General features: G+C 41.5%; 2 protein-coding genes across 2 annotated transcripts; both read left to right on the top strand.

Moving 5' to 3' along the window:
- The first annotated feature begins 2,139 nt into the window (after positions 1-2,139).
- lmod1b (leiomodin 1b (smooth muscle)) lies at positions 2,140-8,011 on the top strand. Its single transcript, XM_029774517.1, has 3 exons — positions 2,140-2,675; positions 5,253-7,049; positions 7,150-8,011. Exons 1-3 carry the CDS (start codon positions 2,415-2,417, stop codon positions 7,174-7,176), a joined length of 2,085 nt encoding a protein of 694 aa, XP_029630377.1. The 5' UTR covers positions 2,140-2,414; the 3' UTR covers positions 7,177-8,011.
- Positions 8,012-13,983: 5,972 nt separating this feature from the next.
- Positions 13,984-22,604, top strand: LOC115207443 (mitochondrial import inner membrane translocase subunit Tim17-A). Its single transcript, XM_029774516.1, has 6 exons — positions 13,984-14,044; positions 15,402-15,501; positions 18,312-18,375; positions 18,494-18,622; positions 21,482-21,592; positions 21,724-22,604. The coding sequence occupies exons 1-6, from the start codon at positions 14,019-14,021 to the stop codon at positions 21,795-21,797; spliced, it is 504 nt and encodes a 167-aa protein (XP_029630376.1). The 5' UTR covers positions 13,984-14,018; the 3' UTR covers positions 21,798-22,604.
- The last annotated feature ends 1,607 nt before the right edge of the window (positions 22,605-24,211 follow it).

Here is a 24,211-nt window from a genome sequence, read left to right as displayed (position 1 = left end):
GAGCGAGCTAGGACGAACGTAGTCAATATAACTATTTGTTCAGCACTTTTGAAATGTACAGCGACAGAATTCAGAACATGGGCCGTTCTTACAGTATTCTCCCTGTACACCAAGTCAGAACCGCAGAATAAATAAAGAGGGCATATAAGCAGGCAATGAAAGCTCTTAAAATATTATATGGTTACATTTCTCTAAAACAGACTATAGGCTACATGTGCACCACCAACTCAGAACAGTAGGCAAAATTAAGAGGGGGGGAAAGGGACCAAATTATTAGGGTCAGGCACATGGGCTACTAACATCTTACTACACAACATAAACTTAAGTATACTGTAGCTAAGAAAGTAATACTATCTCCTTGGCATATTACATATTACATAATTTGGCACATTACGTCATCAGCAGCATACAATATATTTTTGGACTCACCTTGTGCTGTGCTCAGTTGAACAGGAAGGTAGCGCGACGGTCCTTCGTGGGCAAATTTTGTCATCAAAGTCTGGCATTCTCTGGATTTATGGTGCTTTCAAGACAACTGGTAACTTGGAAAAAAATCAAGGTCGAATCATGATGAATTCAGTGATCTTCAGGTCGGAGCTCTAGAAAGAGGCCTGAGTTCCCGACTTACAATTCCGAGTTGGATGACTGTTCAAAATGTATTTTCCCAGTCGGAGCTCGTTTTTTTCCCCAGAGTTCCCAGTTGTCCTGAACTCAGATTTCCTAGTTCCGAGTTTCCAGTTGTTTTGAGTGCAGCAGAATTCATGCTGGATTGACAGCATGGCCAATATTGAATGTTTATCCTTTTAAGCTTGGAAAAGAGACCCTTAAACCCAGACTTGAGACCACACACCCACTCCACTGAATAGCAGGCTAGTGATTGCTTTGCAATGCTTGCAGTTGGCCACTGATTCCTTCCAAACCACTCATTGTTGAATTTGTGATTTCCAACTTGTTGTGTAATGTTAATGTCCAATGGCCGATGAGCACCAATATGTTTTATGTATATTTTCGATTAGTTATTTCTCTTCATATGACAACGATTAAAAATGATTTGCCAGTAGATTGTCGACTTGATTCATGATGACTGCTAGCTAAGATTTTGAAACTATGATGTTGACATGATCAGTCCAATCAAAGCTACTGTAGATATAACGTGATTTTACGTCCTTGTATCTGTGGCCAATGACCTTGAGCCTTCTTGGATGTGCACTTCTAATAAACTCTATGGCAGCATCCAAGGGGCTTGAATTTTTTAGCTCTACCCTTAGATTTGGTGGTGACGTAGTATCCCCATGAGTGACAGAACACTGAACCAATCACGGTGCAACTAGAGAACATTACCAACCCTTATGCTCCGTATTTTCCGCTGGTTGCCCCACCACCGCAGAAAGCACTGAGCTAGGCTGAAACACCTGCATTTTGAAGCTGCCTTACTCAAAAAAGCAAAAAAGAGACCATGTTTGTATGCAGCTTTATTATGTCAATGATTATTTATTATCTTTTTACACTGTTTGCAAACTGATATGTGACACGTATTAATGCCAAAATAACATGCCAAACAGGCCACAAATGTTATTTGTTTTTCTTTAAGATAAAAAGGTGGGCAGCCCCTGCCCTGAATTACGGGTTGCCACTGATGTTAAGTCAATCTATCACTGAATGTATGAAAGGGGTCATGATAATGATGGAAGTTTACTATTGTGACCAGTAGATGTCCTCAATTTGTTACTTTTCCACCAAGTGAAATATCCCTCTTCTTTTAGTTCAAAATGCGATTTTTGAATGTACAGTATTTCAGCACAGTGTTAGACTTTTCGTGTTGGAACAATGTTTCATATGTGTTTTTGTAGTCATTAGCTCGTTATTAGTTATCTCACGAAACTATGTAATAAAACACCTCAATAGCATGGACACATCTTATAATACAAATTCAACTTTACAAGTCTGTTTTCATGAAGTCTGTGTTGATTAAACACAGAACCCTCTTGAAGTAATGCTGTAATCATGAAAGAGGAAGTAGCTCTGTGTTATACTATGCTTTGGCATTTCTGTAAACCACCGCCCTTCCCTTTGCCTTTAAAGGACTATGTACCCTACACTAAATATGGACATGCAGTTTCACAGGATTTCAAAGAATGTCCCAGCCTCACACACCAACTTTCATCATAGGCTAACACTCCATACTGGTACCTGACTGCAAGCTGAGTCTCTAGTCCTCCCTCTTAGCACCAGAATTGATGCCTCTGGTGGCGTCTCAGTGAGAGAGACACCACCTTCGGCCCATGGGGATATTCTGCAAGCTCCTACACTAGGAAAGAACAATATTCTAAAGGAGATACCATAGGCTACAAACCCTTTACATCTGTTCTGCTCCGAGGGTATTTTCTTTGAGTGTTCTCCAGCCAGAGGTAACCATGTCCAGGAGGAAGGTTAGGGGACTGACGCGAACGGGGAGGCAGGTGAGCGAGGACCCTGATCTGGACAACCTGCTGTCCAACCTGTCCCCTGAGGAGATGGAGGAGCTGGAGAAGGAGGTGTTGGTGATCCCGGACCAGGATCCCAACGAGGGAACAGTCATAGAACAGCCTGCCACTAACGTTGTCCGGGACCGGGATGCTAAGCTGGACAGCCGAGAGCGTCCAGGGAAGCTCAGCCAAAGGGAACAGTCTATTGAGGTATGATAACTGAACATCAAGTCAGTGGAACCCCCACAGTTCATGTTTATTATGTGTGAGACTGAGACGGTCTAACGTCTGCCTTCTGAGATGCTTTACTGACACAATCTGTCACTTTAGGTGTTTATCCTATGTTTATCTACCTGGTTTATCCCTTAACTGATAAATCTGTTGAATCTCAGCGATGTTGACAAAACTGATAGTGGTGGAAGTTGATCACATCCTTTCAGATCGAGACTACTTTCAACCCCCTCACATCAGCTCCACCCGTTTCACGTAACTGTTATACTATAATACTATAATAAACACATTTTGGTTAATAGGACTGGCTGTTGGAAGCAAGAGAAACAAATTACAATTCACAAATGTCTAATAGTTCATTTAGGTTAGTGTTTCTTGAACAGGTATTTTGATGATACTTCTGACATTTACTCCCCTGCCAACGGGACCTTGGAAAAGATTCCAGCAGCTCATGCTCCACATAAATCATGCTCCACTGCTGCTAGTTCTAATGCCAGAAAAAACATTATTGTATACCCCTCAGAGGCTTTCACATTCTTCGCTCAAGTCTCTTTTGGTAAACAGAGGAAATGCTTAAAGATACAGAGATGTCAGATTGTAGTAGCTTTGTAGTTTATAGGTCAAATATTTGTTGTTTTTGTAGCTGACAGCTTTAATGTTTCCCCCTACCAGGTAGGGGGAAACCAAGCCATGAGGTAGCCGTTGGAAGTGTATAAAAAATGGGCACTTCAGATGATGGAGCCTGGGCTCTGTGGAGCTTCTTAATCCCGGCCTGATGGAATTCCTTGGTTGATTGTTCCTTACCGCCTTTTAAGGACACATCTGCCAGGGCCGCAGCCTTGCACAGCAAAACAGATGGAGCAAGGCTCACAAATCAAACACTTAGCTGCTCTGCAAATGTATTCTGCACTATACAAAGGCTCCCCCATGCACACTGTAAACACATGGTATATAATGTCAAGTTTACTTTACATGCTGTGGGATTATATCATAGTTTATGTCATACTGTGCTCTCAGGGAGCCAATATGTTATTCTTCATAAATAGCCTTGAAATAAAAGTAGACTGGTATTACCAAGACTCGTTTTAATATTTAATATTAATATTTCTAGAGAACATGAATGAGCAAATGCATGTTTTTGTGTAAATCATTGGTAAACAACGGCTTACAGGGTTACATAATCAAGGATACAGACTGATTTGGATTTGGAGCTGGAGCTGGAGGACAGGCCTGTGATTAATCATCTTAATAGGGCTGTTGCTAGTTGACATCATAGAATGGTGGCCATGCGGGGATGACCATAACAGGCAAGGCACATTGACAAATTAAACACACATGAAACACAATATCTTGATTCGAATTGGATGATACCGTAGAAACAATTAAGAAAAATGTACTGAGTTATAGTTCATAGCAGGAAATCGGTCAATTGAAATAAAATCATTAGGCCCTAATCTATGGATTTCACATGACTGGGTATACAGATATGCATCTGTTGGTCACAGATACCTTTAAAAAGAAGGTAGGGGCGTAGATCAGAAAACCAGTCAGTATCCGGTGTGACCACCATTTGCCTCATGCAATGCGACATCTCCTTCGCATAGAGTTGATCAGGCTGTTGATTGTGGCCTGTAGAATGTTGTCCCACTCCTCTTCAATGGCTGTGCAAAGTTGTTGGATATTGCCAGGAACAGGAACCGTACACATCAATCCAGAGCATCCCAAACATGCTCAATGAGTGACATGTCTGGTTTGTACACAGGCAATGGAAGAACTGGGATATTTTCAGCTTCCAGGAATTGTGTACAGATCCTTGCGACATGGGGCAGTGCCTCAAGACCATTGATAAAATGCAATTGTATTCATTGTCCGTAGTTTATGCCTGCCCATACCATAACCCACCGCCACCATGGGGCACTCTGTTCACAATGTTGACATCAGCAAACCACTCGCCCACACGACGCCATACACGTGGTCTGCGGTTATGAGGCCAGTTGGACGTACTGCCAATTCCACTAAAACGACGTTGGAGGCGGCTTATGGTAGAGAAATGAACATTAAATTATTTGGCAACAGCTCTGGTGGACATTCCTGCAGTCAACATGCCAATTGCACTCTCCCTCAAAACTTGAGACATCTGTGACATTGTGTTGTGTGACAAAACTGCACATTTTTAGTGGCCTTTTATTGGCACCAGCACAAGGTGCACCTGTGTAATGATCATGCTATTTAATCAGCTTCTTGATATGCCACACCTTTCCGGTGGATGGATTATCTTGGCAAAGAAGAAATGCTCATTAACAGGCATGTAAACAAATTTGTTCTCCAAGTGTGGGAGAAATACACTTTTTGTGCGTATGGAACATTTCTGGGATATTTTATTTCTGCTCATGAAACATGGGACCAACATTTTAATGATGTGTTTATATTTTTGTTCAGTATATTACTGTTTGGATTGTTGTGTGTATTCTTGAAAGTCTTGTCAGTGTGTACAGTATACTATTCAGATTAATTTCACTCTGGAAACATCCCTATGTAATGTTTCTTCTCCTGCAGGGAGAACCCAAGAAGGAGAGCCGGAAACAAGAGTACCTGAGGAAGATGGGCCTGAGTCAGGAGGGGAAGGAAGGAGGAGGGATCAGGAGGCAATCAAGTATCTCCACTGAACGAGAGAACAAGATGGTGGAGAGAAATAACAAAGGTCCGGACTGTACTAAAGAGGACAGAGCCAGCCTGTCCAGTAGATACAGGAGAGAGGAGAGCAAACAAAAAGACGTGAAAGAGACCACTAGAGAAAGCTTCAAAAGAGTTGAGAGTAGCGACGCTGACGTGAAAGATACAACTAGAGACAGATTCGGGAGAGGGGAGAGTAGGGACATTGTAGAGAAAGAGGATGCCAAAGAAAGAGAGAAAACTGAGGACAGCAAGCTTAAGGAGAAAAGAGACAATAGATTGAGCACCAGTAATAAGACAAAAGAAATGATCTCGAAGTTACAGGAGAAAAAGGAAAAAGAGGAGATCAAGGAGAAAGAAAGAAAGGAGGAGAGTAGGAAAAGAGGTGAAAACAAGACAAGGGGACTTGTGTCAAAGTTGGTGGAAAAGCAAAGTCATGTTGAAGAGAGTAAACCAGAAGATAAGAAAGCCAGAGTGGAAGAGAAGGACAAGCCCAATAAAGACAAGTTTGACTTGAAACTTGAGCGTCAAAAGTTGCCAAAAGAGGAGGAGAGCGGAAGTGAGAAGCAAGTGGAGAAGGAAGATCCTAAGGAGAAAGTGAAAGAAGATGGTAAGGATAATGAGAAAGACATGGTGTTAAAACGCAAGGACAGTATGAAAGCGAAAGATAGGAGTATCACAGATAAGGTAACAGAAGAGAAACATGGAAAAGATTTGAATGAAGGACTAAAATCCATCAAGGGTGATGAACAACGTGGGAACTCTGTGGCGAACAAGAGCACACCTAGCAAGCCCAAAGTAGAGGAGGAAGAAGACGAGGACTCCAGCATGTTCGATGACCTCATGGAGCAGGTTCGCAGCAACGACCCCACCATGACCGAGCTCAACGTCAACAACTCTGAGGTCATCAAGGCTAAAACACTCATCCAGTTTGCAGAGGCCTTGAATAAAAACACCCACATTAAGACATTCGCCTTGGCCAACTGCCGTGCTGACGACCACGTGGCCTACGCCATCGCGGGCACCTTGCGCAGCAACACATCCATCACAAGCATCAACCTGGACTCGAACCTTCTCACCCCCAAGGGTATAATGGCCCTGATCCAGGCCTTGCAGAAAAACACTACACTCACAGAGCTGCGCTTCCACAACCAGAGGCACATCTGTGGGGGAAAGACAGAAATGGAAATGACCAAGATATTGAAAGACAACACCACCCTCCTGAAGCTGGGCTATGGCTTTGAGCTTGCTGGCCCACGCATGACCATGACCAACATCCTGAGCCGCAACATGGACAAGCAGCGACAGCGGCGCCTACAGGAGCAGAAGCTGGCCCAGGCCAATGGTGAGAAGAAAGGGGCACTAGAGGTCCCCAAAACTGCTGGAGGATTCCTCCGGGGTTCCCCCAAGGCTTCCCCTAAACCCTCCCCACATCCCTCACCAATGCCCTCGCCAAAGTTGACTCCTAAAAGAGGACCAGGAGCGGGACCTCCTCCACCCCCTCCTCCTGGAGGACCACCCCCACCTCCACCCCCCATGCTGGACATCGACTCCCTACGCAACTCCCTGACGCCTGCATCACAGAGGAAGATGGATGATAAGGCCAACAAAACCGGTGTTAACTCCAGGGACCAACTGCTGGACTCCATTAGGAATGCCAATATGAAGAAACTGAAGAAGGTAAGATGGGGCAAGGATCAATTGCTGATAGACAGAAAGAGTTGTAACACATGTATATATTTATATGCCTATCCATACACCATCCCCTCTCTTCCTACAGGTTGCGGTACCAAAGCTGTTACAGTAGTCCTCTGGAATCGAGACCATAACCCAAGAAATAGGAACCACACAGGTGGTCTTGAACGTGGATCAAAACTCCTACACATACCATGCATAGACAGACACACAGTCTGACCACTGTGCTGCGAGGTTGATAAGGCAGGCAAGCAGAGAATGAACAGATGATTTCTATTGGATGCCCGGCTTCCACTGTGCCGTGAGTTCTCTCCTTAAGCTATACACTGGACTGCAGGGACCCTGTGGAGCGAGTTTTTCAGCAGGACGTGCCCTGAGGTCCTATATGTCTGCCTTTGTCTGTGTTGATACTTTGCTTGTTATTTGCACTAGATTATGAAGTCGTTCATATGGTATGTTGACAAGCATATGTGGCATGATGTGTACAGTATAATGTGTGGGCGTGGTAACTGATAAGCAGGTCAAACAGTTTTCTGTAAATTCTATACAAATCTACTTTAACATTCATTGAAAAATTGGACTGTAATTTGACAGTTTATTTATTTGTGGAGGGAATCACCTCGTGGCTTGTGACATAGAATTTTGCCAAAACTGCTGATTCTCCATGGTATATTATCAGGGAATTAAAATGGGGTTAGACTTCGAAAATTCACAGGGGGAGGAGAGAAGGTGGTTTGTAATGTGTGTCATTGCCAAATCTCAAGACTGACATCTCAGGCAAAGTTTTCACATAAAAAGCAACCTATAATCCCAGTCTTCTTTGAACGATTCAGTAAGGAAGTTCAGTCTTATTTGGATGTATGGTCGCCCTTTTAGTAATAACAACGTTATGTATAAAGCTATTTTCATACATTTTGCTTAAAGTGCAAAAAATTATAATTCTAACAGAAGAAAAAAAATGACACTGTCAAAAGCAAAGAGAACAAATCACAGAATACTATTTACAGCAACAACAATGCAAATATATTCTAGGCTGGGCGTCTTACGACTAAGGATGTCAAAACAGTTTATTTTATTAACATGTCAGAGCAGCCTTGTTGAGCTATGCAATACTAGCTCCTGAGTGGTGCAGCGGTCTAAGGCACTGCATCTCAGTGCTAGAGGTGTCACTACAGACCCTGGTTCGATCCCGGGCTGTATCACAACCGGCCATGATCGGGAGTCCCATAGGGCGGCGCACAAGTGGCCCAGCGTCGTCCGGGTTAGGGGAGGGTTTGGCTGGGGTATTCCGTCATTGTAAATAAGAATGTGTTCTTAACTGACTTGCCTGGTTAAATAGAATACAAAATAATAATACATTTAAAAATTTTAAAAAAATTGGATGTGTTGTTGTACAGAGTGTCTCACTGCTCTAAAAGTGACTATTGACTATTTGTATGCATAATGTGGTTTCTCTGTCATATTGGACTTCACTAACTTTACTTACAGAGCTTGTATACCTTTAATAAAAAGTACTGATATGTTTGCAATTGAAAGTGTAATATAATAAACTTTATTTTAACAACTTTGCAATGAAGTACAACAAGAATAATGGTAAAAATACTTTGTCTAATAATAAGATACAGGATGAGGTAATATCTGTCCATTATTTGATAGTACAGTACTGATACAAAGAAAATGCTAGGGATACGTTTACTGTATTTTGTTTTAATGTTAAACATCTATTAAAAAAATATTTTCCTTTCAGGGGGACATTCCCATTTTTTAATCTTAATACAATTTCTTCTGCTTGAGAAGTATTCAGTAGGCTACGTCTGTCTATTGCTTGGTTGACAGAATCAGGAATCATTTCCAGCATCTATATAAGATATGTTGTCTTGGTAGAGCCCTGTAACCTGCAATGATATCGAAGCTTTGTGACCGAATGGACCATTCTGTGTGCCATGCCGAGTATACAATGTCAAATGGATCCTAATAAAATGTTTGTGTACACACACAGAGAGCACTGAAGTGTTCCTTGGGAACAGAAAGCTAATGATCTAATGCACTGTTGTGTGTATACTGTAATGTCAATCTGATTTCCATTTCTGTACACATGGCTGGCGGACAAGACTAAATGGAATGTGAACTTTAGCTGGAGAGTACAGTACAGTATACTCTACAAGTTCTCTCCCACAAGATCATGTCCTTCACACAACCAACAAAAGAGAGAGGACTGTCTACTACCAGTGCTTGACTTGGGTGGGAGCTCACTGGAGCGGAGTACCGGCACCTCAATGTTTCTACTGCTAGAGCTCCTGCACCTCTTATTGAATATTAGCTCAAAAGTGCCTAAATATAAACAGTAACGGCAACCCGAAGGAGTACCGGCACCTATTTCAGTCCAAGTCAAGCACTGCTACTAGCTCTGACAACATTTGAGAAGTTGTGAGATGGCTCCTTTAAGGACATCATGTTCAAGGCAGTGGAAAAGCATTGCTCTCTCCTGGCCAGTGCACTTGGGGTTGAGAGGGATAGCAACAGGTCAGTTTACATCTCGACTGCCTGGCCTAAACCTCTGCATCCATGAAATGCCTATATTTGGTCATTTCTCAATGAGGAGTTGCACTGTGATTCATTCCTTTCTCGTTCCTAATAATGGGAAGTGGGCCAGCGGTCTGTCTGGCTCTCCCCATGAACGCTGGTCTGATGGGGAGTGGGGTAGGGAGGAATCTGAAAATTATCAGCTTGTGTAATAGCCCAAACAGTGGGCTATTCCTGAAATGATCAGCTTGTGTAATTACACTTTATAACTTGGGCCATGAGTTTTTCCATATGATCTGACAAGATTGACATTTTAGCAGACTGTCACGGTTGTCGTCGGTGAAGGAGGACCAAAACGTAGCAGGCATGCGGTTGTTCATTTTGAACATTTATTAAATCAAAAGGAACACTCCAAAACAACAAAACGAAATGAACTACAGACAGTCTGGCAAGGCACAAGGCTAAACTCAGAACAATCTCCCACAAGTGACAAACACACCCTCATATATGGGACTCTCAATCAAAGGCAAAAGGGAAAACACCTGCCTTCAATTGAGAATCCCAATCCAAATTAACCAACCATAGAAACACACTTACTAGACTACACATAGAAATACATAAACATAGACCATAAACCAAAAACCCGGAAATACTAAATCAAACACCCTTTTACCAAAACACCACCCTGAACCACATAAAACAAATACCCTCTGCCACGTCCTGACCAAACTACAATACCAATTAACCCTTATACTGGCCAGGACGTGACACAGACGCTCTTATCCAGAGTGAATAGAGCCTTACTCAAGGGCATGTTGACAGATTGTTCACCTAGTCTTCCCAGGGATTTGAACCAGCAACCTTTTGGTTACTGCTCTTAACCGCTAGGCTACCTGCCACCCCAGATTGGATGGAAAATCTGACCTGTAGGCCTAGAGTCTTTGATGTGATTTGACCGTTTTTTCCTGGTCAGGTCACGTGCTCAGGAAAAACTTGGGGTACTAATAATTGAAATTAGATTATATAGAAAGAGTTTGGTCTTTGTGGAGTCTTTAACCAAAAATAGTCTTTGGACAGCTAGATGACAAACTAGTTTCCAGATAATCTATTAAAATCTTAAAGGGCCAAGAGTTTTTTCTGACCATAATAGGGCCCAGAGTTTGTCTTGACTTTCTATTTTAGTGAAGAGTTATCGATGAAGATAAAACTACAGTATGTAGTAACTACAGTACAGTATGAAGCTAGAAACTGCTTCTCCAATTGAAATCCCCGATCGCGATTTCATGGCGACGTCACGTTGGCTAGCTAAACTCGTGCGAAGAAAACGTAGTCGGGTCTAACCATGGACTGTGGCCGTGTTCGAGAGCATACAAGCCGTAATGTATCACGGGTAAATTGTGACTGACAGAATGATCTACAAATATTAATGAGTAGTTATTTATGACGCAAGGTGATTTGCAGATCAGTCAGCCGGCAGCCGCCTGCACTGTCGGCTGCAATGTCGAACAAGCCCTATAAAAAGGGTCTAATGGTTGTTCCGCGCCGAACTGTGCAAGTGCAAGTTGTCAAATCAAAGACACTCCTTCGATATAAAGTTGTTTTTTATGAAAAATGTAAACGTGTCAGTTTGTCATGTTCACAAGATCAAATCAAATCAAACTTTATTTCTCACGTGCTCCAAATACAACAGGTGTAGACCTTACCGTGAAATGCTCACTTACAAGCCCTTAACCAACAGTGCAGTTCAAGAAGAATTTAAGAAAATATTTACCAAATAAATAAAGTTAAAAATAATAAAAATATAATAAAAAGTAACACAATAACATAACAATAACGAGGCTATATACAGGGGATACCAGTACCGAGTCAGTGTGCAGGGTACAGGTTAGTTGAGGTAATTTGTACATGTAGGTAGGGGTGAAATGACTATGCATAGATAATAAACAGCGAATAGCAGCAGAGTACAAAACAAATGGAGGGGGGGCATTTGATTAATTGTTCAGCAGTCTTATGGTTTGGGGGTAGAAGCTGTTAAGGAGCCTTTGGTCCTAGACTTGGAGCTCTGGTACTGCTTGCAGTGTGGTAGCAGAGAAAACACTCTATAACTTGGGTGACTGGAGTCTCTGACAATTTTATGGGCTTTCCTCTGACACCGCCTATTATATAGGTCCTGGATGGCAGGAAGCTTGGTCCCAGTGGGCTATACGCACTACCCTCTGTAGTGCCTTACGGTCAGATGCCGAGCAGTTGCCATACCAGGCGGTGATGCAACTGGTCAGGATGCTCCCAATGGTGCAGCTGTATAACTTTTTGAGGATCTGGGGACCCATGCCAAATCTTTTCAGTCTCCTGAGGGCGAAAAGGTTTTGTCGTGCCCTCTTCACGACTGTCTTGGTGTGTTTGGACACCAAGGAACATGAAACTCTCGATCCGCTCCACTACAGCCCTGTTGATGTTAATGGGGGCCTGTTCGGCCTGCCTTTTCCTGTAGTCCACGATCTGCTCCTTTGTCTTGCTCACAGTGAGTGAAAGGTTGTTGTCCTGGGGTAGCGTGGTTCGTTCTGCGTTGTGCACTTTTATTTAGGACACTGCCACAACTGGAATTCTGATGGTTGAATCATTTTTATTCGACCTGCACACAATATGTTAGCCCTCGGTGCAGTCACAGCTCTCGGGCACCTTGCTAGTTGAAGGTCAGGCAAAAGAGAGCGGGAACTGCATGCACACATTCAGTGCCCAACAGCACACTATACAATACAAGTAAAATGATATACAACATATTCGGACAAAATAAAAGACATACCTGCACACGAAGAGACAACACACAATATGTTCGCTCTCGGTGCAGTCACAGCTCTCGGGCACCTGCGTGAGCACATAGAAACTCACTCAAACACGGTCCCAAATACTCCCGAGTTACAATAGGTACCCTAATTAGCGAGCCCGGTGAAAGTTGTTAACATAAATCTTTATAATTGTCCACATTGTAACAAAACCTATAGTTGCGTAACAGCACTTTATGTAACTTTACCACAGTTTTATATTGACAAATTACGGCGCCAAGGACAACATACCTTGCTAGTTGAAGGTCAGGCAAAAGAGAACAATAAGAGGGTACGTAAGTACGGATAACCCGCGATGGACCAAAGCAAAATATACAAACTTTTACAATTAGGTGTATTTACAATATAGATATTAACAAAATGTTTGTACACCGAAAAATAACATTAACTATGCAGCTGTAATTAAATAAAGAAAATACATTGAATTATTATTTTTGTTATTAACTTATTAACATCACCTCTTGACCTGGCCTACTTGAACTGTCCTTGTGTGCAACTTGGTGCATAATCTAGGGGAACAACATCACTCTACTACACTGGCACCACACTGCCAGTTCTCTGACTTCCTCCCTATACGCTGCCTCGTCGTTGATCAGGCCTACCACTGTTGTGTCATCAGCAAACTTAACGATAGTGTTTGAGTCGTGTTTGGCCACGCAGTCGTGGGTGTACAGGGAGTACAGGAGGGGATGAAGTACACACCCCTGAGGTGCCCCAGTGTTGAGGATCAACGTGGCAGACGTGTTGTTGCCTACCCTTACCACCTGGGGGCGACCCGTCAGGAAATCCTCGATCCAGTTATAGAGGGAGGTGTTAAGTCCCAGGATCCTTAGTTTAGTGATGCGTGGGCACTATGGTGTTGAGCGCTGAGCATTATTGGAGTAATAATATGTTAAACTACATAAGACATTGTCTCAAATCTAAGTTGTGCATTTAGATTTTGAGAAAATGAACAGCTGGGAAGCATTTTTCACTTCTCTGATTCGCCTTGTTTGACATTGCAGCTGACAGTATTGCAGCTGACAGTGCAGGTGACTGCCGACTGACTGATATACAAATCACCTTGCATCATAAATAATGACTCATTATTATTTGTAGATCAGTCAGTCACAATTGACCCATGATACATCACGGGTTTGATGCTATCCCTCTCAGAACAGTAGAGTGACTTCTCAAACCCCTGCCTGGTCTGCTTAGTCTGCTTCGCAAGTGTTCCTGGATGTTTTGCGATGTTGCACTTCTGGGTTTATAAACTCTGTGATAAAACATTAAATTAAAATGTAATAATGCAATAGCTACATTATTTATGTAATGTAATGGTAAATGTAATTTATTTAGTGATGACTTTCTCCGGTTGTTGTTGGCATTTACATCAGGGGGAACAAGCATAGACACAAAGTCAAAAGTGGCTATATAGTAAAACATTTATTTTTGGTTTTAATTTAAGGTTAGGGTTAGGCATAAGGTTAGTAGTGTGGTTAAGGTTATGGTTAAAATCCCATGTTATGAAGAGAAATGGTAGAAATGGGCGGGGCTTATGACTTTGTGGCTGTGGTAACTAGTGACGGAGGACCATTGAAATAACAAAATGGAGGAATACGCACGGGAGCCATGGTGAGTCTTGTAGCTAGCTAGCTAAAGTACAAGACAGCTTTACCGGTCTTGTTATTATGGTGTCCGAACATCATATATAACCTGTTAAAATATACAATCAATATATTGTTCATCAAAACGAATATTTTAAACCCCCAAATCCGAAGATATTCAGCTAAGCTAACTAATTAAATTAGTTATCTTGCTAACGCAGCTAGCAAGCAAGCAAGCCATGTTCGTTGTTGGGAAGCACTCTTCAATGACCTTGTTGAACGTTTAAATGTTGTTGGTGGTAACGACGTTAAAATCGTATAATTTCACGCATACGTTGTGTGAGCCACACTATTCACCACAAATTAGTTGCTTTAGATATTTCCCACGTTCACGGTTCACAAGTAACTAGCTAGCCCTGCTACGTGACTAGCCTGCTAAATATGGATTGTGGTTGCTCAATCATTTCATAGTGTGTGATGTAATGTCTGCATGTTCCATCCACATGAGAAAGCATAGCTACCTAATATATATATATATATTATATATATATATCATATTAAGGGTAATAGTAACTAACTAGCTATCTCACTAACGTTATTCTACTCGTTAAGGTAGCCTAGTGGGGCGGCAGGGAGCCTAACGTTAGTGGTTAAAGGTTGCTGGATAAAATCCCCGAGCTGACAAGGTAAAAATATGTCGTTATGCCCCTGAACAAGGCAGTTAACCTACGGTTCCCCGGTAGGCCGTCATTGTAAATAAGAATTTGTTCTTAACTGACTTGCCTAGTTTAAGCTGAAAAAAATGTGATATGCCAGCTAGCAATTGTAAGGGATAGCTAGCTATTAGTAGTTTGTAAGGTATGTGCTGCTAGCACAGTTTAGCTACGTTTCAAGCAACTACATTAGCTTAATCAAATAAAATGTATTGGTCACATACACATATTTAGCATATGTTATTGCGGGTGTAGCAAAATGCTTGTGTTCCTAGCTCCAACCGTGCAGTAGTATAACAATACACAAATCTAAAAAGTAAAAGTGGAATTAAGAAATATTTAAATATTAGGACGAGCAATGTCGGAGTGGTATTGACTAAATAGAATAGAATACAGTATATACTATGAGATGAGTAAAGCAGTATGTATCTATGGTTAGCCTACCGGTATTTACTCAGTGTGGCAATCGAAACATTTTTCATGCATTTTAAATGCACTCTAGCTTCGATCCAAGAGTTTTTAGAGTTTTTACATTGTGCTGGACTCTCCAGCACAGTGTAAAAACTATCTTGGTTGCATCAAAGTTAAATGCACCCATGACCCTGAAGGAAAAACTGGTAGAGATCTGTGGTGTGGTTATCTGTGTTTATTGAACACACCGTGTTTTTGCAGTCCGTGGAGAATTGTGGACGACTGTGGAGGTGCTTTCACCATGGGGGCCATTGGAGGAGGGATCTTCCAGGCAGTCAAGGGCTTCAGAAATTCACCTTCAGTATGTAAAGCCATGTAAATAAATTCACCCATGTGAAAAATTAAGTTGACAGCTATGTTTGATACAGCCTTTGTTATTTGAAGGAACAGTTACATTTTAACTTATGAAAATGCCTGTCAATTACAGCCCTTGTTTGACTAATAATTTGGCACTTTGCTGAATGAGTTGGACATAGTGAGGCGTGACTCTGGAGAACCCAAGGTGGAATACAGTAGAGGTCGATCGATTATGATTTTTCAACGCCGATACCGATTATTGGAGGACCAAAAAAGCCGATACCTATTAATCGGCCAATTTTATTTATTTATTTATTTGTAATAATGACAATTACAACAATACTGAATGAACACTTATTTTAACTTAATATAAAACATCAATAAAATCAATTTAGCCTCAAATAAATAATGAAACATGTTTAAATAATGCAAAAACAAAGTGTTGGAGAAGAAAGTAAAAGTGCCATATGTGCCATGTAAGAAAGCTAACGTTTAAGTTCCTTGCTCAGAACATGAGAACATATGAAAGCTGGCGGTTCCTTTTAACATGAGTCTTCAATATTCACAGGTAAGAAGTTTTAGGTTGTAGTTATTATAGGAATTATAGGACTATTTCTCTCTGTACGATATGTATTTCATATACCTTTGACGATTGGATGTTCTTATAGGCACTTTAGTATTGCCAGTGTAACCGTATAGCTTCCGTCCCTCTCCTCGCTCCTACCTGGGCTCGAACCAGGAACACGTCGACAACAGCCACCCTCGAAGCAGCGTTACCCATGCAGAGCAAAGGGGAACAACTACTCCAAGTCTCAGAGCGAGTGACGTTTGAAACGATATTAGCGCGCACCCCGCTAACTAGCTAGCCATTTCACATCGGTTACACCAGCCTAATCTTGGGAGTTGATAGGCTTGAAGTCATAAACAGTGCAATGCTTGAATCACAGCGAAGAGATGCTGGCAAAACGCACGAAAGTGCTGTTTGAATGAATGCTTACGAGCCTGCTGGTGCCTACCACCGCTCAGTCAGACTGCTCTATCAAATCATAGACTTAATTATAATATAATAAACACACAGAAATATGAGCCTTAGGTCATTAATATGGTCGAATCCGGAAACTATCCTCTCGAAAACAAAATGTTTTTCCTGTCAGTGAAATACGGAACCGTTCCGTATTTTATCTAACGGGTGGCATCCCTAAGTCTAAATATTCCTGTTACATTGCACAACCTTCAATGTTATGTCATAATTACGTAAACTTCTGGCAAATTAGTTCGCAACGAGCCAGGCGGCCCAAACTGTTGCATGTACCCTGACTCTGCGTGCAATGAACGCAAGAGAACTGACACAATTTCACCTGGTTAATATTGCCTGCTAACCTGGATTTCTTTTAGCTAAATATGCAGGTTTAAAAATATATACTTCTGTGTATTGATTTTAAGAACGGCATTGATGTTTATGGTTAGGTACAGTCGTGCAACGATTGTGCTTTTTTCGCAAATGCACTTTTGTTAAATCATCCCCCATTTGGCGAAGTTGGCTGTCTTTGTTAGGAAGAAATAGTCTTCACAGTTCGCAACGAGCCAGGCGGCCCAAACTGCTGCATATACCCTGACTCTGTTGCAAGAGAAGTGACACATTTTCCCTAGTTAAAAGAAATTCACGTTAGCAGGCAATATTAACAAAATATGCTGGTTTAAAAATATATACTTGTGTATTGATTTTAAGAAAGGCATTGATGTTTATGGTTGGAGCAACGTGTACCGAAGCGATTATATGCAACGCAGGACAGGCTAGATAAACTAGTAATATCATCAACCATGTGTAGTTAACTAGTGATTATGATTGATTGTTTTTTATAAGATAAGTTTAATGCTAGCTAGCAACTTACCTTGGCTTCTTACTGCATTCGCGTAACAGGCAGGCTCCTCGTGGAGTGCAATGTAAAGCAGGTGGTTAGAGCGTTGGACTAGTTAACCGTAAGGTTGCAAGATTGAATCTCCAAGCTGACAAGGTAAAAATCTGTCGTTCTGCACCTGAACAAGGCAGTTAACCCACCGTTCCTAGGCCGTCATTGAAAATAAGTATGTGTTCTTAACTGACTTGCCTAGTTAAATAAAGGTGTAAAAAAACGCCGTCCAAAAATAACGATTTCCGATTGTTATGAAAACTTGAAATCGGCCCTAATTAATCGGCCATTCCGATTAATCGGTCGACCTCTAGTATACAGTCGTTCCCCGTCTTGGGTTTTCTGGTGATGGATGGTTTGGAGGACAGCTGGCTCCATGTGAACTACAATCCCAAATCATTGTTTTAACATTTAGAAACATTGTTAATCTGTGCTAAAGTTACGGTTTGGAAATCTTTGGAACTTTCATATAAGCGAGAAAGAATGTTTCAAATACAAAAGATATACATACTTTGCGCAGTTTAGCAAAGTTGCACCCGACTGTTACACTATGACACATCCTCTCACCTTGCGCTCGCATTTCTATTGTTCCATTCCACTTTTCTGTGTTTCTTAAAATACAGCCGGGTGCAACGTTCCTAAACTGCTTACAGTAAGTGTGCCTTTTGTATTTGACATTTTGTTTCTCGCTTATATGAGTGAAGTTCCACATTTTTCCTAAACGGTATTGCACATTAGTTCTATTTGCGTTTTAAACAGAGCATTTGTGCAGCCTTCTGTCATTTGCCACACATGGCTAATGGAGACCTCAAATGGTTCAATGGAATGAAATTGGAGTCATGAAAAGGGGTTAGGTGAGGCATGATGAATGAGGAGTTTTGATGCATCTTCTTTCTGTTCTCAGGGGATGAGCCACCGATTGAAAGGTAGCATGACTGCCATCAAAACCAGAGCCCCACAGTTGGGGGGTGAGTGCACATTCAAATTGAAACGTATTTGCCATATTAGGTCCTTATTTTATTCTCTGAGTGTAATGCATTGTTGCTTTCTCTGTCTGAAACCATGTGGATTCTGTTTTTATTGTAGGTAGCTTTGCAGTATGGGGAGGACTCTTCTCCATGATTGACTGTGGGTTGGTAAAGGTAAGGGAGAAAGAGGACCCCTGGAACTCCATCACAAGCGGGGCCATGACTGGAGCTATCCTCGCAGCAAGAAGTGAGTGATAATTTAACCCTATCAGTCCCAAGACCCCAGCAAAAATCACTTTTATCTGACTTACAAAAGCTTTGGTTTGGGAATTCTAAATTCCAACAGAACAAAGTGTATAAATCAATATCAAATATTTCAATGCACTTGGATACGGGAAAAATGGGTCACCTATTTTTAACACAAAGGCTACCTTTTATAATAATACAATTTTCTAATAATACAACTAAACAATATAAAACATTTAAATACTTTTTATAATATGCCAAGACTATTAAAAAGACATTCAAGCGAAAGACCCATTAATAGTAAGCATACAGTATATAATAAAAATAATTTGGTGGGTGCTTATATTTGTCCATACATTTCAATGGAAACTCAAACTAATATTTAGATGGGTGAAATTTGCCTTGCAGGGCATCTCACACACTCCTCAAACATAACCAGAGATGTTCAACATTAGCGCACAGTCTAGTTGGTATCTGCATGTCCAGCCCTTATATTTAGACTCCCAATTAAGTGTTTTACCATTTTCTTTACAGGACAATCAGGGCTACAAGTAGAACACAAAACAATTTGACATATATAATTGCATTCATGAGTTTTATTAACAAGTGTCAATAAAAAAACAAGGTCAACCAAAGCAAAAACCTGATAAAAATGAATTTATATGAATGCTGTAAGTACAGAAATTGTTTGCTCACTGGGAAATTAATATCCAACTAGTCAGTGACAAATTGTAGGAGTTTGTGACGGCAACTGTGAGTTTATTACAGTATTATAGACACTAATATGATCTTTTATGTAGATGAACCCCTTCTAATGACTCTTGTGTAGCGTGTGAGCGTCATAGAGCAAAACATGTCTCTTCTTTTCATAGCTAGATTTTAATAGTTTGTGGCTCAAACCATTCAGACTCTACAGAAATGTTTGTAAAAAGACCCGGTTTTGGGATCCGCCCTTGTCTCACAAACACTGCTCTAGCTCAGCCGCCGTTAATCACACAGACTAGCGCCGGCGTAATAATTCTAATTTCAAGTTCACAAGCGACAGCATTTCTGTGAAGGACCTTCATATTTTTCTCCATCCCACATCATACTCGCAACAAAACGCCCTCGTACGGTATCTTATAAGAACATTTGCACCGTTTGTTCCTTGTTTAACACAGCTATGTATTTTCCCATGCTTATTCCCCTCTCAAATATACCCACTATGTGCATTTCAATTCTGAACATTTGCGTAGGCATAGTGTTTTTTCACTCAATGTGCATTCAGAAAGTATTTGGGCGCCTTGACTTTTTCCACATTTTGTTACGTTACAGCCTTATTCTAAAATGTATTAACACTTTTGTTTCTCATCAATCTACACTCAATACCCTATAACAACGAAGCAAAAATCAGGTTTTTATACAATGATGCTAATTTATAATATATAAAAAAAATAATATGACATTTACATAAGTATTCAGACCCTTTACTCAGTATTTTGAAGCACCTTTGGCAGCGATTGCAGCCTCGAGTCTTCTTGGGAATGACGCTACAAGCTTGGCGCACCTGTATTTGGGATGTTTCTCCCATTCTTCTCTGCAGATCCTCTCAAGCTCTGTCAGGTTGGAAGGGGAGCGTCGCTGCACATCTATTTTCGGGTCTCTCCAGAGATGTTCGATCGGGTTCAAGTCTGGGTTTTGGCTGGGCCATTCAAGGACATTCAGAGACTTGTCCCGAAGCCACTCCTGCATAGTCTTGGCTGTGTGCTTAGAATCGTTGTCCTGTTGGAGGGAGAACCTTCACTCCAGTCAGGTCCTGAGTGCTCTAGAGCAAGTTTTCATCAAGGATCTCTCTGTACTTTGCTCTGTTCATCTTTCCCTCGATCCTGACAAGTCTCCCAGTCCCTGTCGCTGAAAAACATCCCCACAGCATGATGCTGCCACCACCATGCTTCAACGTAGGGATGGTGCCAGGTTTTCTACAGATGTGACGCTTGGCATTCATGCCAAAGATTTCAATCTTGGTTTCATCAGACCAGAGAATCTTGTTTCTCATGGTCTGAGAGTCTGAGGTGCCTTTTGGCAAACTCCAAACGGGCTGTCGTGCCTTTTACTGAGGAGTGGCTTCTGTCTGGCCACTCTACCATAAAGGCCTGATTGGTGGAGTGCTGCAGAGATGGTTGTCCTTCTGGAAGGTTCTTCCATCTCCACAGAGGAACTCTGGAGCTCTGTCATTGACCATCGTGTTCTTGGTCACCTCCTGACCAAGGCCCTTCTCCCCCAATTGCTCAGTTTGGGCGGGCGGCCAGCTCTAGGAAGAGTCTTGGTGGTTCCAAACTTCTTCCATTTAAGAATGATGGAGGCCACTGTGTTCTTGGGATCCTTCAATGCTGCAGACACTTTTTGGTACCCTTCCCCAGATCTGTGCCTCGACACAATCCTGTCTCGGAGCTCTGCGGACAATTCCTTCGACCTCACTGTCAACTGTGGGGTCTCATATAGACCGGTGTGTGCCTTTCCAAATCATGTCCAATCAATTTAATTTACCACCGCTGAACTCCAACCAAGTTGTAGCAACATCTCAAGGATCATCAATGGAAACAGGATGCATCGGAGCTCTATTTCGAGTCTCATAGCAAATGATCTGAATACTTCTGGTTTTTGTTTTTAATACATTTGCGAACATTCGCTTTATCATTATGGGGTATTGTGTGTAGATAACAAAAAGATTTAATCCATTTTTAGAATCAGGCTGTAACGTTACAAAATGTGGAAAAAGGGAACAGGGTCTGATTTACTTTCACAATGCACTGTAAATGTTGTGTTTTGGTTTACTGTCAAGGCTAGTCTGTTTTTCTGATTTCTCTACTGTTCTCTTCAGATGGACCTGTGGCCATGGTGGGCTCTGCAGCAATGGGAGGTATACTGCTGGCGTTGATAGAGGGTGCTGGGATCCTGCTCACTAGATTTGCTTCATCACAGTTTCCAACTGGTGAGTGTCACTGAGCTATGCTATAGATGATTCTCAGGGCTGCAATGAAGGCTTATAGAGAATGCAAATGACTGCCCAGTTGTCTTTTCAATAGATTATCCCTGATCTCACCTCTTCTCCTCTTTATACAGGTCCCCAGTTTGCTGAGGAGCCAGCCCCCATGCCTGCCCCTTCCTTTGGAGGAGACTACAGACAGTACCAGTGAGAGGTCCCTCTCAGTCTCTAGGCCTTTTTGAATTCCTTGCTGAATTTACACTGGTGAAATGGAGGATTAATACTACACCATACGCACTTGAACCTAACATTATGGACTGGGTCAGAACTAAATGGCAAATTCACCCCCCCCCCCGGAGCCTGTACAGATTTGCCTTTTACCATCCTCAGCCTTGTCAGTTGTGCGTAGTTCACCCTACATTGGTTAAAATATCTGAACTGGAGACGAGGGAAAAGTTTGTGGTTGGTACAATCATACATGCATGTAATACCCTACCCTGCAAGTGTGCCAGATACACTGAAGCTGATGTTGAGCCAAGGGCACTGCCATGGTTATGTCAATATCAAGTCAAAGATGGACTCTTCCAAACTTGTATCATGTTTTTCGTATGTGTGTATATATAGGCTTTCCTGCATGCATTTGACATGTTTTGCTTATTTGCCTTGTTGTTCATCATATCCTGTGCTTGTGCTCGCCATTTTAGAAATTTAAAATGTAAGTGGGCATTTTATGAATTGCCTTAATTGAATGGTATAAAAGGCAAACAATTCATTATGCTGTCCCTGAAATCTTAGGTTTTATAGTGACTTGTTTATTTTTTTAGTAGTTGATAATTATATGCTTTTATAAATTTACACCAAGAGGCACAAATTACTGCTGGCAAATGATGTTTGAGACAGAAGGATGATGAACAGGACAAACCTCACCGATTACTCAATGGTCCTCATGCAAGGGGTTGATACAACGTATCTGTATGACAGGTTGAATTAAACAAGAATAAAATTGGTCAAATACAAATATTTTGTAGCTTTAATTTAACCTTCCAAATATCACGGAGTGCAACTTCATCGTGTGGATTGTGCGGCTATTCTTCCTGGGGTCCATACAAATCATCAGTAGTGTCTAGGCTCAGTTACATATAGTATACACTGAGTGTACAAAAGATTAGACATCTGCTCTATGAGACTGACCAGGTGAAAGCTATGATCCCTTATTGATGTCACTTGTTAAATCCACTTTAATCAGTGTAGATGAAGGGGAGGAGACAGGTTAAAGAAGGATTTTTAAGCCTCGACAATTGAGACATGGATTGTGTATGTGTGCCATTCAGAGGGTGATCGACAATCGATTTAAGTGCCTTTCGACGGGTATGGTAGTAAGTGCCAGGCGCGCTGGTTTGTGTCAAGAACTGCAACGCTGCTGGGTTTTTCATGCTCAACAGTTTCCCTTGCGTATCAAGAATGGTCCACCACCCAAAGGACATCCAGCTGACTTGACACAATTGTGGGAAGCATTGGAGTCAACATGGGCCAGCATCCCTGTGGAATGCTTTCGACACCTTGTAGAGTCCATGTCTTCATGAATTGAGTCTGTTCTGAGGGCAATACTAGGAAGGTGAACTTAATGTTTTGTACACTCAGTATATATGTCAATATACACAAAATATTTAGGTCAAATAGGGGATTGCATTGTGCCGTGAGGTGTTGCTTTATCTGTTTTTGAAAGCCAGGTTTGCTGTTCACTTGAGCAATCTGAGATGGGAGTTCCATGCAATCATGGCTCTATATAATACTGTACGTACGTTATGGACTGTGTAAAGAACCCTGGTGGCATGTCTTGTGTGTCAGTGTTGTAAGTTGACTGCAAACTATTTGGAATTTTCAACACTTTGTTTCTTAGAAAAACAAGAAGCGATGCATTCAGCCTATATACTTTTAGCCAAGAGAGATTGGCATGCATAGTATTGATATTGGCCTTCTGATTACAATGAAGACCAAGACATGCTGCTCTGTTCTGGGCCAGCAAACAGTTTGCTAGGTCTTTCTTTGCAGCACCTGACCATATGACTAGGCAATAATCAAGATAAGATAAAACTAGAGCCTGCAAAACTTGATTTGTGGTGTCAAAAAAGCAAAGCATCTCTTTATCAAGGACAGACTTCTCCCCATCTTTACAACCATTGAATCAATATGTTTTGACCATGACAGTTTACATTCCAAGGTAACACCAAGTAATTTAGTCTCCTCAACTTGCTCAACAGTCACATTATTCATTATGAGATTCAGATGAGGTCTAGAACTTAGGGAATGTTTTGTACCAAATACAGTGTTTTAGAGATGTCCAGGACCAGTTTATTACTGGCCACCCAGTCTAAAACTGACTGCAACTCTTTGTTTAGGGTTGCAGTGATTTCACTAGTCGTGGTTGCTGACATGTACAATATTTAATCATCAGCATCCATAGACATACACGCTTTACTTATTAAGGCTAGTGGTAGGTCATTAGTAAAAATAGAGAACATTAGAGGGCCAAGAGAGCTCACCTGCAGTACACCACGCTTTACATGTTTAACATTAGAGACGCTTCCATTAAAGAAAACTCTATGTTCTATTAGATAGATAGCT

This window comes from Salmo trutta, chromosome 14 (genome assembly GCF_901001165.1).
Source record: "Salmo trutta chromosome 14, fSalTru1.1, whole genome shotgun sequence".
Lineage (NCBI taxonomy): Eukaryota > Metazoa > Chordata > Actinopteri > Salmoniformes > Salmonidae > Salmo > Salmo trutta.
This window is presented reverse-complemented; position numbering and strand designations above follow the sequence as displayed.